The 17,785-nt window shown below is 44.2% G+C and overlaps 1 protein-coding gene across 3 annotated transcripts in view; it reads left to right on the top strand.

Moving 5' to 3' along the window:
* UBE2E3 (ubiquitin conjugating enzyme E2 E3) overlaps positions 1-17,785 on the top strand; it is a 181,881-nt gene that overhangs the window by 112,413 nt on the left and 51,683 nt on the right. For all 3 annotated transcript variants that reach the window (XM_069225450.1, XM_069225451.1, XM_069225452.1), the window contains exon 5: positions 7,462-7,609. In XM_069225450.1, the coding sequence (XP_069081551.1) occupies positions 7,462-7,609 (148 nt within the window). The remainder of the gene's footprint in view (positions 1-7,461; positions 7,610-17,785) is intronic.

Raw genomic sequence — 17,785 nt, 5'->3', positions numbered from 1 at the left:
CGGTTTCTCATATAACTGTCAGTAGTAATTACGAAAAGTGTCATTGATAGCCAGTTGTGAAGTGGCTGCTGTGCCATCCTGCGTCCTAATTGACATAGCCGGTATACCATGGTGTACCTAGCAGAGAAGCCAGGAAAGCTGCTTGCCTGAGCGATCTCCTTGGGCACGTTGTAGAGCCATTTGTGTGCGATAGTCATGGTGACTTAGGGCGGATTTTGCTTCGCTTCTACGAACTCTGAGCTGACAGAGTTGTGATGGCAATACAGTACGCCTCGCTTTATGTATTTCCGCTTGGCGTAAGTCCTGCTCTATCTCAGAGTGGTCACACAATAGTTGCTGCCTAACTCCCCAGGTAGAAGCCATGCAGTGACCACGGATTACCACTTTGAGTTTCCCATTCTATCGCCCGAGAGGAGGTGGAGCCAGCGTTTGTTAGGAAGTATTGTCGAATGGTTTGTGACAATGACTCCCGGAATGGGGGATCTAATAGAGCTTCCATTTGTAGACGTTAGGTAGATATGGAGGGTCACGGTAAACCCAAGTCAGTATCACTGTCATTGGGCTGTGATCTGAATGTGTTTTCGCTAAGTACTCTGAGCGATCTAGGAGGGGTCCCGTGTTAGTGATGCTAAATAGGATATCTATCCTAGTATGGAGGTCATGTACAGGGGAGTAGAATGAGTATTCGCGGTCGTGCTGGTGGCCCATGCGCCATATGTCATCAAGTCTCATGTGTACTCCAGGTCCGCAAGTGGTGGGCAATACGATTACTGGTGGCATTTGATAATGGGGGATGAGAGCGGTCCAGTTGAGGATCCAAAATGCAATTAAAGTCTCCACCCCAAATCGCCAGAACAAATGGGTCGTGGAATAGCGCTGGTGTCATAGAATCTAAGAATTGTATTTGATTTGCATTAGGAGCATAAACAGCCACCAAATTAATGGGTATGCCATCTAGTCTACCTCCTAATATGACATATCTGCCATCTGGGTCTATGGTCTGTGTCGTGAGAGCAAAGGGAGTTCCAGAGGCCACCCATATGACGAGTCCCCTAGCGTATGCAGATGTAGTAGTGCTGTATGTTTGTCCTCGCCATCTAGAGCGCACCCTGTTTAATTCTGAGGTCGTAAGATGTGTCTCCTGAAGCATTGCAATGTGTACTCAATGGCATTTGAGATATGAGTGTATTCTATAGCACTTGGTGTAGGATGCCATACATCTTACATTCCAGGTCAAGAATCTATACTGAGTGTGGGTCATTGAGGGTATGTGAGACATCAATCATTCCTAATACTATGCATAATAAATAATATCTTCCCAAATCCCACTCTGCACCCACATCGGATATCACTTGTCATCTGCATTATTATTTTCCCATATCCGAAATAGCAATGCCGCTCATAGCGTTGTAATGTTAAGCATGGTAGAACAAGCAATAAAAAATAAGGAATAACGTTAACAGTAGGAACAATCCCCCCAGGGCTGCAACTATATAGTATACCTCCCAGTGCGCAGAAACATGTGCGAAGTAACAGTTACCATAATACCTCATTGAACAACATGTCCAAAGATACATCGTGTGGGGGCAGTGTCAACCCAGTTACTAAGGTGCCCCGCAATGGGGCCCGTGGTGGATGGTTAGGGAGGGTACTAAAGGAGTAATTGTCAGCGGGAAGGCCTCATCATTGAAACGAGGGGGAGAAATGGTGTCTGCTGGAATATAATACCAGATTTGTTGGTTATCGAGATTCAAATGAGGTTATCCACGGATCCAGGTGTGACATGAGGATCCCTGTTGCTACCAGTCAAGGAGATCTCGGGTCTGCCATTGTCGAATCCTGATGTTAGTATATGATCACAGTGAAGGAGTTGTTCCGACATTGGGTCGCTGTCGCTACCACTCGAGCCCGTTCTGCCGCTACTTGAGTTTGATCTGAGCGGAAGTTGGGTGGGTTCCTACGACATTGTCTTCGTTTAGGGGTTACCCATGTGTCGTCCTCTCTCTCTCCTCCCAGCGTTGCCACAAGACCTTTTGGCATGCAGCCAAGTCCATACATCCTCTGGGGATTGGAAAATATGTTTTCTCTTGATCCATACCTTTTGAGTTTCACTGGGAAAAGAAGAGCGTATTTGATTTCCAGGGCAAGAAGCAGTTGTTTAACCAACATGTAGGACCCCCGTTTGCGTTGCACCTCCATTCTGTAATCTGGATACACAGAAATTAGTGTATCCTCAAAGTGCTAAGGCCCTTTGGTACGGAACAGTTGAAGGATCAAGTCACAATCGCAGAAATTCAATAGACGACCCCATAGCGTCGCGAGGACAGGTTCTATGGCAGCGAACACCCTCTTGCGTTACTGGTTTGTTGTGAATGGCGGCACACAACCAGTACTGTTGCACGTAGGTTTTGTCAGTCACAGGATGACAGGACACACCAGCAGTGGTGTAGTAGAGTCACAAGAGTCGTAGCGCTGTGTAGTTAGCGAGTATGAGGGCATAGATCTGTGTTCTGTGTGTGCTGTTACACTGACTCACATGGGTGAGCAAGGGAGGGAGAGCAGATTATTAGGTTCCTGCGCAGACTCCTGAAGGTGGCGTGACCAGCAGGCTCGGTATAGTCCCACATGCGCCAATGCTTCTCCGAGGAGGCGCGCAAGAAATGTATGGTAGGATTGCAGGACCTCTTATAGTTTGTTAGCTTATGGCATTGTGCCCCATAATCAGTAGTTCTGACTCCCAAGTGCACGCATTCACATTGTCCCTGGGGCCCACTCCACTAGGGATGAAGCAAGATCGCAGCTGGGGGTTGGGGTTGTGTGCAGCAGTGATGGACTTAATGTGTGCCCCGTTGCCCCCGTCGCGATAGCAGGCCTACTGCTCCGTTGTCCCGCAGGATTATGACAGTCCTCCGGTCTCCGCAACAGCGCGTCCACCTCTCGTCGGTCCGGAGATGGAAGCGTCCGCAGCCAAGCGCAGTGTCGCGCGACAGCAACCACGGGACATCTCAGCCGATCCCAACTTGCAGGGCGGATGATGGGGATGCCGTCCGTAATCTTGTGATGGTCCCCGTCTTCGGCACCAGACCGTGCGTTAGAGGCGAGCCGCCATTTTCACTACCTCTGAGGCCTCTTTTGCCTGGGACGGATCGGGTCTCGCCGCGCCACGCACTGCATCGCCGTCACTGAACGGGTGTTCTGCGAGCGTAGACCAAGCTCGCAGGTCCGTATGCCGTTGATAGGACCTTTGCTGTGGTGAAAAACAGGATAATGTTCGGGCCCCGCACGGAGCTTGTTAAAAAGCGTCCGATCCGGTCGCCATCTTGGACACGCCCCCCAAGTTCTGCTCTATATGATGCCCGTGGGATCCCTTTTTAGATTTTGGGAAAGTAAACCCATGGTCAACACATCGACTATTCTTTCCCTGACTTCAAAGTAACAGGATTTGACATTTCTAAATATATCAGCACTAATAAAGCACATTTTGTTTGTAATTCTGAGGTGTGGTGAAAACAAATGTTTTAATATGATCAAAACAAATCAATGCACTAGGTGATGACATTTCCACATATCGTGTGCTGTATACTTAAAACTGTATGTCTGTGGAAATGTAATGGTAATTTCAATTGTAAATGTGTTGTCTGAAATGTCTGTGGTACCACACCATGTATATGCACCACTTCACTCTGCACCACCCCACTCTACGCCGCTTCACATTGTGCCACTGCACACTGCGTGACTCCACTCTGTCACTGTTCTTTACCACTCCACTCTGCCAATTCAACTACACCTCTCTATTGTGCACCGCTTTACTTTATAGCAAAGCACTCTGCACCACTGGAGCCTTCACTACTGCCCTCCACACCAGTCCAGTCCACTGTGCACCACTCCACTCTCTGCATCACTCCACACTCTGCTACACTGCTCCACTCTACTGTACCACTACACTCTCGCCATTACACTCTACACCAGTGCTTTCTGCTCTGTACCACTCCATACCCCTGCACTCTGCGTCAATCCACTCTTTTCCACTCTTATCTAAAATGGACCACCACACTGTACTGTACTATATGCTCTGCACCACCTCACCTCCCTCTGCCCTGCACCACTCCACTCTGCGACACTTCACTCTACTCCCAAACAATCCACTCTAAGCCACTGCATGCTTTGCCACCCAAAGGTGCACTGCTCTTTACGCCACTTTGCTCTGCACCACTCTACTCCATGCCTCTGAACTCTACACCACTGCACTCTTTACCAATTTACTCAACACTGTCGCTGCACTTTATACCATTTCACTCTGTGACTACACTGTATGCCACTGTATTCTGTTCTACACTACTTTACTCTGCACCACTCCACAGTACAACACTATTCTGCAACACTTTACTCTCCACTACTGAACTCTAAGGCACTCTACTCTATGCCAGTCTACTGCACTCTACACCACAACACTGTACACTGCATTCTACACCACTACGCTATGCCTCTCTACTCTGCATCACTCTGCCACTGTACTCTGCAGCACTCCATTCTGCGCCGCTACACTCTGCTCAATGCTGCTGCACTCTTTCTAGCACTATTCCACCCTACTCTGCACCACTCCACTGCACTCTACTCTGAAACAATCCACTGTATGCCACTGCACTATACACCACTCTTCTCCCCTCTGCTCCACTGCACTCTACTCTGCGCCCCGCCGCTCTTTTTCACTCTTTGGCACTCCACAACACTACTCTACATGGCACCACTCCAGGCTGCGCACTGCACTCTAACACTCTACTCTAAACCAATTCTCTCTACGCAAATGTAGTCTGTCAATCTACACTTCACTCAATGCCCCTATACTGTTCTCTGCAAAACTCTATGCCGCTCTACTCTGCACCGTTGCACTCTGTGACTGCATTCTACATCACTTTATTCTACACTACTGTACTCTATGCCACTCTCTTCTCTACACCACTACTCTGCTACTCTAAACACTGCCACTGAACTCTATACCACTGCACTCTGCACCACCCTACGCAGCTCTACTGCACTCAAAATCAATGTAATCTGTTCCACCACACTCTACACCAGTCTATGCCACTGCACTTTAATCTGCACCACTTGATGCCACTCTACTTAACGCCGCTGCATTCTACGACACCGGACTCTACGCCACTGCACTCTGACAGCACACTCTATGCCCCTCTACTCCATACCCACTGCACGCTATGCCAGTGCACTCAATGCCACTCTAGTCTACTTCGATCTACTCTAATCTACGCCACTACATCTACAACGCGGCAAAACTCCACTCTGTGACAGTGCACTCTGACACTCTATTCCCATTTACGCCACTGTGCTCCCCACCGCTCTCCTCTATGCCACAAACCTTTAGCTATGCCTAGCAGCAGTAGCTCTTGCACAGGTCAGACCTAGTGGCTTTGCCAATGCTTGTTGTATTCCTCTGCCTCTATTCTGATGGTTTCATGGTTGTGGGTGTGCTTAAAGCCGCCAGTGATGGTCACATGTAACAGTAAATATGTAGAAGTGAGATGTATCAATTATATAAAAAATATGATTCAGTATTGGTAAATTGCTTGTAATCTCATATTTACTTTCACAGACTGTCCCATTCAGGTTTTGCTAATGTTCCTTAAGAAGTGGATTAAACCTTTTAGTTTTAGGAATGCTGAACCCTGTTTGAAAAATGATCTGATTTCACATTCATATCAACCATGAGCTCCCCCAGCGCTGAAATGTATTCCCTCATTTGCTGCAAAACCTAAGTCCTCAACGGATGTATTTTCTAATTTGAGGCTGTGAACGTGGATATAGGAAAGACCAACATTTGTCCCTAATCTATTTTATGTACTTAAAACATGCAAGTTCAACTACCTTACCGCTAACTCAGTTTGCAAGTAACCACACTCCAGTCTCTTCCAGGCATTAAAAAGAGTAATAATGGGTTTACAGGCAGATTATGAAAAGCATTCAGAATCTTCTCCCCCCGTGACAAAGTGCTCCTCCCTAGTGTCTGGCAGTTGGGAATTCAGAAGCCTTCGTTAAAGTTTTGGTTGTGTTACTGAGTATGTGGCTGATGTTGCATTACTCTTCTTTGTGCACTTTATATGTGTTTATTAAAACAAGGACTTGGTTGCCCCTTGCAAGAAACCCCCATCGGTCAGCAAAAAAGGAACCTTGCCAATAGTGGAGGATTTCCTTGTCTCCTGCAACTCCCATAACCCTACAGTTCAATTGCACTAGCTGTTCTTTCTCTTGGGGTTTCTTTTTTCGAGAGGAACTAGGTCCCTTCACCCCCTCCCTTTCAGAACCTTTCTGTGCCAAGGAAGGCTAGTAAGTATCCAGAAGTGCCTGGTTTCTTCCAGTCATGTTGGTGGTATAAGCCACATGATACTCTGCTCCCAAAGTCCCAGTGCTTTAGCATCTAGGTCACAGATGAGTCTGTTCATGGGTATGTGAATTGAGCTCTGTCACTAGGGGTGCCACACTTGGGCACACGGATAGTTTGGGGACAGTCAGTACATTTTACAACCTTAGCAGATCAGAATGACATACCCTGGAAATTTGTTATCCTGCCACACTAGTCTGGAAACAAGAGTGCCACCTTTTTCTCACTCCAGTGCATGCTGGGGGACCGCAAGAACCAGCCTGTATTATACACTGGAAATCTTCCATAGAATCTCTGGTGGAGTTCCAATCACTTTCTGTGGAGGAAGTACTCCCGGTCACCCCTCACGGCAGTGCCATGGACTGATAGTCTTAGATTCAGATCTGAGTTCACCCTACATCAGGGTAAGCTTCAATCCTTTACTGTATGAAAAGTGAAAAGGATCAGGTTGATGGACTTTGATTAGTTCCTCTTGTCAGTTGATCAGCCTCATATTACAGAGCCACTCTACCCCGTAGATGTCCTGTGGTGAGCTCATTCCTTTAAGATTCCCTTTTTGCCAAGGGATTGCTGGTTTTCCTTAACACTATTCCAGGGAATAGAGTATAAATGAGCACTGCCACTAGCCCCTTAAGGTACATTGCACACACTCTCCTACTTGTTTTGCCTTTGCTCCTTACTTGTGTCTGGAGGCTCCAAGCAGTTGTATGCAGTCAGCCTACTTTCCACCTCATTTTGCCGTATATTAGATTGCAACTCGCTGTTGCCATAGACCTTAAGAACTTTGTTGTTTCCTGTTTGTACTATGTAACGCGTTCTGATCCAGAAGTTATGTGTTATAAGGGGCTCCCTAGAACGGGTTTTCCTTTGTGGTATGTTAATGGTCCCTTTAAATGTTATACTAAAAAACAAATACATAAATTGCTGCTCCTTTCCAAATATATACATTGTATGAGCTACGGTCCCCGTGCATTTGTGGTATGTGCCCTTGCTGAGGGTACAGTCTTGTAATTTTGTTTGCTACTTGCAGTTATCTAAATAATTTATTTATTCTCCCGTTTCAATAGGTTACCTTTCGAACAAGGATATATCACTGTAATATTAACAGCCAGGGAGTCATCTGTTTAGACATTCTGAAAGACAATTGGAGTCCTGCCTTGACTATTTCTAAGGTTTTGCTGTCGATTTGTTCCCTTTTGACAGACTGCAATCCTGGTAAGAAAATTAAAATGCAATGCATACAGCATTGTGGAAGGCTTTTTTAAAGTCTTAAATTGTAGTGAAGTTCTCACCTGTATTGTATTTTCAAATGATTGCCCAATTTTTTTTTTTTTTTTTTTTAAATTAGACTTTAAAGTGCCTGTTTTCTATTGATCCACTTATCGAAGTATAAAGCTCGTTGGCATAAGAACGCAGTGCATCATTCAAAGATACATCATTGCCTGGAAAAAGAGGGTAGCAGTGAACAATGATGCTGCTATTCTGGGTTTACCTGTTACGCCCTTTAGATGCTTAGAATTTAAGAAGAGAAAGGGGGTGGTCTTGAAGATTTTGGCGGTTGTATGGGAAGTTTTGAATAGTGCCTGTCGAATTCCATTTGAATCTAAATATTAAAAGCTATAAGTAGATAGAAAATGAAATAATTGGTGGCGGATAGGAGTTAAGTGGTGGAAAAACGAAGGAGGTAGTATTCCAAAGTGCCTATTTAAAATATGTGTTGGGCCATTGGTTGGATTTTAGTCTGTGATGTTGGAAAGTGGCTGAACACTCCTCAAGAATTTTTTTTCTATTTGTCGAGTATTTCTGTGGACTTCCATTTACGAGTAGCTTTCTGCAATGTATTTGTATTGCTGTGAGAAAATATGTGCTGTAAATCCTTTGTGCACAAAAGCCTTCTGGAACCAGTGCTGTTCCTGATGTCTGCATTGTGACTATTTTCACAAATTAGATTTAGAGAAGTTCTAGCAAATTAAGTCTCCTTAGGACTATTAAAGGGATTAGGCTGGGAGTTTTTGGTCTAAACGGGTGCTCAATGGCACTCTCCATGTGGTTTCTTTTCCTTTCCTTCTCTGTGCTTAAATGTGTGATGCTCGCTGGTAAACGGCCTACATTACGGTAAATGACTTCTTGATGCTGAGCAATAGAGCCTGGATATGGTACCTTTAAAAGCACGCTGATTTATTGAGGGAGCAGTAATGTTTTCAGATATGAAGGCTAAGCGGCCTTTAATAAGTAGTTAGTAAGTGTGTTCCACAGCCCATGGCAAAGGACCAATCTCCCTGAAGGAGATTGTGCTGCAATAAATACAGTTGTATGAATCGTGGAGCTTAGGTTACTAGGCAAAAATGTCTCACTTGCCAATAAACAAGGAGGTAGACAAAACGTCTTAAGCTGTGGACCCCACCTTTTGATCAGAAGCCAGTACGAGGCAAGAAGATTAGCTGAAATATCATGTCTCTTACGCCAAAACATGGAGCAACTGCATTTTTAATTAATAAGATTTACATTCTAAGATGGGGAGTATTTCTGCAGCACAGCCAAGATGTTCTGATTGCCTGGATCACAAAAGTTTACTGTTCTAGGGCAAATAAGGAGGCAATGTTTTAATTATGCTTTCTTCTAACTCGTTATTCTTCTCAACTTGTGGAACCAGAAAACTAGTAGCAAAAACGTAAACCTCTACTTTTGCTGATCTATAGAGCTTTGCACGCCAGATGCCATGCACATTGACATGCCTCCAATTCTGTGCACCACCTGTTTGTCGTTTTTGTACTGTCCTGTAGTACTAATCAAAGGTTATTTCTTTGTGACCCCTTTCGGTCTCTCAGATCCATCCACCCCTTTTTCAGCTAAGCTAGTTCATGCTGCAATGTTTTTCTTTAGAGCAAGTATTTCAGTGCATGTCTGTTATATCTGCGCCACCTTCCTTCTTCAAATCTTGAAAAGGCATGATGCCATCCGGAACACTGAGAGCTGCCTAGTGCACAAGGCCCTTTGAAGGTTTCAGCAGGAGTCAGGACCCGATCACATTCTTGGTTGCCTCTCTTGCCCACTTCCCCTGTTGATCAAGCATTGGATTCTGGACCATTCTGTCCTCCCTTCTTAAGTCATTCTCCTTGACGTCCATGAATGTGAAGTTGAAGGTCAGGAACTCTTTTCCAGTTATCTCCTTCAACCTCTAGGGGGCATTGTGCCACTCCTTCTGTCTTTGGAGCAGATCGTTGCACCAGGGGGTGAGTAACCCCATCCCATGCAGCAGCCCTTCTGCCGTTCCTAGCTCAGGTGGCTTCATTACAATTTACTGCCTAGTGAGTGCTGAAGCTAAACAGTCAGTGAGTGAAACACTGTATTGCAAGAATAGGTGAGCGGCTAGATTCCACCAGTGTTCAGGACTGTCATTTTCCCCTCTTACAGGAAGAGAAATCTGAGGAAACTAAAGAACCGAGATGTATCATCCCCTGCTGAGTCTCCCCGTCCAACCACTTGCAGTAGTCCTGATAGGTCACTCATTGGAGCACACCCAGCAGTATGTGACATTGTATTATTTCAAATCATGAAAGGGCTGGACTGTGCACAAGAACCCAGTGGTTCAGTCCATGACACAATGCCATACTAGATCTTGCACAGTACCTCTGACTTGATCACTTTACTTTCCCCCTCTCTGTTTCTTCTCAGTGGAAGAACTCTATGGTGGACAAGTCTGTTGTCGATTTGCACTTGCTTGCAATCCTACCCCAGTGCAATTTTTACACACCTTCTCGATTGGGCCGTGTATTGCCCTTCATTTTTATTTCTGAATACTTATTCTTAGGAGTCCTGACAGTCACACTAAAGATCAAGGAGTTTTCTCTAGTTTTCCTCCTCCGCTTCTGGTGTCCACAGTATAGCTCCAAGCAGTTGACTCACCTATAACTTCCAGGCACTAGCCCACAGCCTTCTGTGGTGCTGCCGGTTCCACTTCAGCTTGATTTCTGAATGCTCGACCAAGACCATCTGGGATGTTCAAAGTCCTGTGCGAATGCATCTTCTTCCAGGCCTCTTGTCTTGACAGGAACCCTGAATGCAGGATTCCAGCAGCAACCCATACATAGAGCCGGAGGCCAGTCTGGCAAATGAGAATCATCGCCCTACTAAGAAATACTCTGTGCTTGCCAAACGCCTCATCTGTCCATTTGTGTGGGAAGCTTATTGCAGGAATGTCCTCATCTGTGTCCTATGCAACATATAGGTTTTGTTCTTCCCCAAAACTGTTTTGGAATTGAAAACCACTTTTTTTTTTTTTTTAGGTCATACGAATACATGATACAAAATTCCTTAATTGCATAACCTATGAGGAATGAATACACAATTTACTGGAAGAATCATGCTCTTATAACATTTCATTAAGGTGGTACCCGTCTTTAAAGTAAAAATGTTTAAAAAAAACACTGTCATCGGCATTCTCATAGCTGCTAAATATAAAGGTCTTTATAAAACTGTGCAAAGTAAACAAATTGTATACAAGCAAAAAAGAAAAGCAACCAACGAGCAAATGGCATTCGCAGAGGGGGTAAAAACTGGAAGAGGCTACATCTGTGGTGCAATTAAAACAGACCAGCATATAATTACAACAGCTTAATCCCAAATACAGATGACCCCTTACGTTGCATTGTCATTACCTTATCTTACTAAAATATTTATCAAAAAATGTCCTGTACCGGGTGCAAAAGGAGCAACCTATAAACATAATGTACATTTACAGAAAGAAACCCTTATTCATTGCTTTAGCAGGCTATCGTTATTCGGTCTACTCAAAGCATATGCCCATATTAAAGTGCTGTGTGCCTGATATTGAAAATAAAAGAATAAAATCATACTTGTTGTGTAAATGCTACATCCTATAAATACCTAAACCTAGCTGTCTTAGAAACGTTACACATTACCCGCCTGGCCTTGGATAGGATCTAAGGGCTGATAATGAGACCTAATTGCAGCAAACCTTTTGAAACTCCTGGCCCAGTCTGCATAGGCTTCCTCAAATTTTCATATCCTTCACATTTTCTCCCCCATCCCTGCAATGTGGGGACCTGACTAGTCCTCCAGTTTTGCAAAATTAAGGATTGGGGTACTGTTGGTGCTATTGTGATATAGTATTGTCCTGCCTTATTAATTTTACGACTTTCCTTGGACACTCCAAATAACACTAACCCAGCCTCATGGGCGATTGTAGCCCTCACTCCCTTACTTAAAACTGGGAACACCACCCCCCAAAAATAACTCAATTTTAGGCATATAAAACATGCAACCAGTTCCCAGTTTCACAGCAACAAAAGCATGAACTTTGTGGTAGATCCTATGCAAAACATTCGGAGTGTAGGAAGCCATCCACCGTGAAAGAAAGGTCATCCTTTTAAAATTTGCAGCTCTCAGTGATTTATCCCCCAGTTCCGAAATGACCTGCCAGTTATTCTCAGTCAATCTACATCTAGTAGTCTTGTGTATTCTATCAAGAAACCTAGGGACAGTGCCCTGCTTTGATGTGTTATGGAGTAAACTGCACCAATTGCCCACCCTTGTGAGCCTGGTCTTAATCAATGAGCGCATAACCTGATGTGGTTCTTGACTTAGGTCATATGAGTTGGAAAGATGGTGAGTTAGTTAGACAAAACTCCACCTAACATTATCCCGTTAACCCCCCTACACCTTTGTTTCACCTCATCCCAAGTTAATAGTCTTCTTTTAACAGCAAAATCACCCAACTCCTTCCAGCCAAATGATGTCCAAAATTAATCCGCTACCTTGGAGAGTGAAAGGGTAACAAAATTACATTCTGCAATCTGTAAATAATTGAAGCCTGCTGATACTTGATATAAGACCAACAGCCTGCTACCCCATTCCTGTAGTATCTTGTACCTGTTTTTTTTTTTTTTTTGGTAGCTTCGCAACTTTAATGAAAGCAGGGATGTTAATTGCAGATTCCTGCACAATTCTCTTGATTATTTAAATATATATATATATATATATCTCCTCCAGCACCACTCCCAAATTCCAATAATCTGCCTGCTAATTCCAGTAAGGCTGCTTGATCATATATCCACATGTTTGGAAGGCCTAATCCTGCTTAGTCCTTCTGAAGCTGCACTGTAGTGAACATAACTCTGGGGGCCTTTTTATTCCATATAATGCTCCTCAACGGTGAATCGAGTTCTTGGAAATAGCTGTTATTAATCTTAGTAGTAACATTAGATAATAGAAACAATAACAGGGACAAATTGACATCTTAACTAACGCCATTCGTCCAATCAGCATCAAAGAGACCGCCTATCCAACAGATTGTGCACCTTTCTGCTCATTACAGTATAGTTCAGCTAAAATAACTGGGAAAAATTACTAGTGTCGTATATGCCCAGGTACCTAACTAGGCCACAAGCCTTTACCTGATGATGTAAAGATCCTGGCAGATCTTCAGCTGAGGCATTAAACAATACCCCCGTCTTTCTCTGGTTCACTTTTTAAATCTGCAATATCCATATATTCTTTCAGCAGCATAAATGCCCCCTGTACATTGACTATGTCAGACTTCAGGTACAACCCCATGTCATCAGCAAATAATTTTATTTTGGGCATCACTTCCATTGGTGCATTTAGCTCAGATGTTCTGCGTAATTTAAGTGCTAAAGGCTCAGTAAAAAAAGCAAATAGTATGGGGGATAGAGGACACCCCTGAGAGGTTCCTCTATTGATAGAAATCTCCCCAGTCACACTGGAATTCACAATAACGTTGGCCTTCACTCCCTGATATAGATTTTAGAGCATCATCATAAATTGTGGGGGGAAACCAAATTGCAATAAAGAATAATATATCCCAATTAACCAGGTCAAAAGCCTTATCAGTGTCAGCCCTGATTGCCACTGCAGGTACTTGATTGCAGGAGAAATAATCTATACAATCGATTAAAAAGGTAGTATTTGAGGCCATCAACCGATTGGAAACAAAACCGCACTGATCTTGATGGATCAGCGCTTGACCTGCTGGAGAGACCTGTATTGCCCAGTTTTAGTCAGAAGCTTATAGTCCGCATTAAGCAGACTAATTGGTCTATAATAATTGACATTCAGCAGGGTTTTGCCCTCTTTAACAAAACATGTTATGATGGATTCCTTAAGGGAGGGGGAAGCGCCCCACCCTCCTTTATATAGTTGAAAAGTTCAGTAAAAAAAGACACTTTGTGCAAATATCATGTAAAATTCCAAGTGAAATCAGTCATTGCCACACTATTTCGCATTAGTCATTTCCGCAAGCAGTTCAAACACTTCGGAGTCTGTAATGTTTGCCATCATAGTCTTAGCCAATGTGCGGGATAACCGGGGCAAAGTTATTGAACAAAAATATTGTTTCATACCAGCATGGGGCACTTGATATGTAGCTTTATATAGGTTTCTAAAATGACAACTTGGATGACAGTCTTTCCCTGAAACCATATTGTATGTGGCCGGGTCCTGAATCTGCCTCACTAACAATTTCTCCTGTTTGACCTGAGTATACCAAGCAAGAAATTTACCTATCTGTTGTCCTTCCTTATAAACTTGCTGCTGATAGGTTTTGCAGCAATTAATTTCTTCTAATATTAAAAAAAAAAAAAAAAAAGAATCCCTTACATTTTATCTGGCCTCCTCCAGATCCTTCTGTGGAATCCTAGCCATATGATTTCATAAAATTGCCCTCGTCTTAGTTTTGAGAATATGTTGAAGCTCCTGAACCTGTCTGCAACATTCTTTGACCTGATTGGCTTTATATGCAATTATGTGCCCTAGTTCTGTGACCTTAAAAGCTTCCCAAACAGAAAAAGTGAATCTGTGTTTCTTTTCATTTATAAAAATTCAGCTATAAACACCTGCACTTTCTGTATCCACTCTTGAATGGACAATAGAGCCCTATCAAACTGCCACCTAGGACTTGTATGAGGCTAGGCGTCTAATTCAACCAACAATGACATAAGCGAGTGATCAGAGAGATCAGAGAAAGCGTTTGACCAGATGTCTGTTCCTGTTCGTTTAAGTGTCTGGGATGCCAAAAAGAAGTCAAGACGAGATGCGCTTTCATAACGCTGAGAATAACACGTGTGATGAGCTCTGGCTGGATTCGCAAGCCTCCAAGGATCTATTAGCCCAAAGTCTTACCGTAAATCAAACACCTGCTTAGCCTTAGATTTCAGCTGCTTTTTGGCCTTGTTGTATGTATCTAATGAAAGATCTTGAATAAAGTTAAAATCTTCCCCCAGTGCCCCCAAATCAGCTAACCAACTGACCCCATTGTGATTTGATATATTAATGATAAAGGGCCAGGTCTGTCGCTAATAGGGCCATACTAATTTGCCAAATTGAAAGGGACACCGTTTGCCAGTGCCTTAATCCAGAGCCACCTACCCTGGGATCCCGGATCACCACTCTAACATCCCAGTTGATACTACTCCCTAAATAAATCACCACGCCTCTAGCGGCTGCCCCCTCTGAGGCAAAATAAGAATGAGAAAACTGCTTAGGGATGAAGATTTTGGGATTATTGCTTTTCACATGGGTTTCCTGTGGGATAACCTGCTGAGCTAGTGACGGTAACCACCTTATAAGGCCCCAATGTTTAAGCTTATTAAGAATTTCATTAGCGTTGCATGAGATAATTCTTAAGCTAGACATTGCACTTTGACTATAGAAACTGCATCTGCTGCTGACACATTAACAATAGGCTGTTGACAGTCAACATAAAAAAGCGAAATGTTTCTTCTCTCTCCCACCACCAATATGCTGTATGTGACCTTTTCTGCCCTTCTCACTCTCCTAACCCCAAGGCCCTCCCCACATAGAACCTCTCGGGGAGTTAGCCACCCCATTCCCCTTCCATGGCCAAACACCTCCCCCTATTCCGAATAAGTTCAGTCACTACCACTGTAACAGTAGTCCCATTTTCCCGCCCTTCTGGTATACCAATAAAGCACAAAATGGTCCAACAGGATGGATTGTCTAGATTAACAAGATTGCACTGCAGATCAGCGAATTAGGACTGTAATATTGCAAACCAGAGATGAGGTTTTGCTGTCGCTCCTCACATCGTCCATGCCTAATCTCTGTTGATTGGTTTGGTTGGGTTTGTTGAACCTGTACCTACTTCATGCTCGAGCCACTAGTGCCAAATATAAAATACAAAAGAATGATGGAATGAGTGTTGAAGCTTTTCAAACACTCACCCCCCAGCCACAGATCTGGGTTTAATCCTTCGTTATTTTGCTCACCACGCCACCCTAGTTTGGACCGAGTCATATGCAAATCGGTCTTGACACTGTTCTACCTGGGAACAGTCCAGCATGAACTGCCAGGCTAGGTCCTCCCTGGACCGGAAATTAGCACCCTGGGACCGGTTTCAGGGTATCACCCTTTATCAGCCAGGCTAGCTTGAATTCAGTGGCACAGTGAGCAAGGGACCCACGTCTGGGTACACTCTTCCCTCATAGGGCAACTTTAGTAGCACAAAAGAATGATGGACGGAATGTTGAAACTTTTAAACACTCATCCCCAATCACAGATCTGGGTTTAATCCATTGTTCTTTTGCTCACCATGCCATCCCAGGTTGGAACCAGCCATATGCAAATCTGGGAACAGTCCAGCCCGAACACACACTGTCTCTGTCACCTCTCCGTCTGCAAAAATACCGCCAGTGAAAAGATGATCTGGTGGGGACCCCTGCTTAAGAATTGCTTGAGTCTGGGGACTGCTCCATTTCCAAAACAGACATAGAGGCTTTCCTAATATCAAAGGCCCCCAATAGCATTGATATTCCTGTGAGTTGTCAGTCGTTGGGAGTGTACCGTCCAAAGATTATGAAAGGCTGACTGAACAACCTGGATTATCAATACTCTTGTGTCCTGGGATTGTTTTAGGGCTCTTAACAGTGTTATGTTCCTGGAGTTTGGAGGGCTTGGAAGTTTTGCCGACAACACAGGCTCTTGACAGAATGTCCCTTGAGAGCCTCTTCATCCCTGCTTGCTATTATCTCTGCGGATCTCTCTCTGGGTCTAGTTGTTGACTGCTACTGCAAGAGTTTGCACTGGATGGTTATTAGCAAGAGGAAGCCGCACATGGAACCACAAGCCGCATCAACAACTACTCAGACCTCCTGCGTGGCCTCCCGAGCACGTCTCTATTTGAAGAGTCCCCTATTGGGTCTTCCAAGCTGCCATGAAATTGCCATGTATGTATATTATAGATGCATCTTATATGTATCTTACTTATAGTCCAAAAGTCCCTTGACCAATATTTCTGGGAAATTGCAGCCAAGCCCTGGGGTTAAAGTTCCACCACCCTTGCTGATGCAGTTGTTAATTGACAAATGCTTACGTGGGTCTCCCAAACGCTCCCTCACTCTGTGAAACTTGGGGGCCCCATGTTAGAAAAGTCACATTTAATTTCTGTAGACTTTTCTAGCCTCCAGATACCAAAGCAGCTTTAACCTATGTATTTTTTTTTTAAAACAGTGTAAGCGCATACCATGCCTCTCACCCCAGTTCATGAAACTTATTGCGCCGGTTCTAGCACTGGTTATATATTTGCGCTTTTCTAATACAGAAATTCAAACAGGAGGCGGTCTGTGCTGTTGACGCTTCAAGCTAGATGTAGAGAGGCGTCTGCAATGTGTCTACTTGCCAGAAAAAGCTATGCTCCTTTTCAGATATGTGAGAAGCCTTACCGCTTAGCCCACTTACAGCAGGAACGTGGCTTGATCATCCTGTGGTACGTGCTCCTAGTTGGATCCGATGAAGCCATGTCACTGTCTCGGACCTCTGGCTCGAGACCTCCTCCACATGTTGGAAATGGCAGGATGCAATTTGGGCCTTAGTTCGTAGACTGAGCCCCGTTGCTCAGAGACTCAGTTGTCGTGTACTGCGAGCCGTACCACCTGCCATCCTGGAACGCCCTCCACTTACTCTTGATTCGACCTTGCCACAGGGCATGAAGGGAACACCCATGACCTTCTGAAATCCACTTTATTAGCGTTAAAAGGATACTTTCCATTGATGAAATTCCATGTGATGTTTATGCACTGAAACAAAATCTGTGATTGAAAGAGAGGGAACTGTCAGTCCTTTCCTATCATGTAGCTGGGAGAGAAGCTGTGACAGTAAATCATCATTCCTGTTGTTCTCTTGCTGGTCTCCCACATTGTGGGTATCTGGAATCAGGGGGCAGACAATCTGAGGACTGTGTCCTTACTCAGGTATTGGAACTTTCATAGATTCACATGCTTGTATACTTCCCCGTTGTCGAGATGGGAGTCCCTGGTGGAATATATAAAATATGCTTAAATGTATACCTACATTACATGCATTAGGCCTTTAGCTTAGTACCTATCACAGTTATTT

This window comes from Pleurodeles waltl, chromosome 3_1 (assembly GCF_031143425.1).
Source record: "Pleurodeles waltl isolate 20211129_DDA chromosome 3_1, aPleWal1.hap1.20221129, whole genome shotgun sequence".
Lineage (NCBI taxonomy): Eukaryota > Metazoa > Chordata > Amphibia > Caudata > Salamandridae > Pleurodeles > Pleurodeles waltl.
The sequence above is the reverse complement of the archived record's forward strand: the minus strand, read 5'-3'. Positions and strand labels throughout refer to the sequence as shown.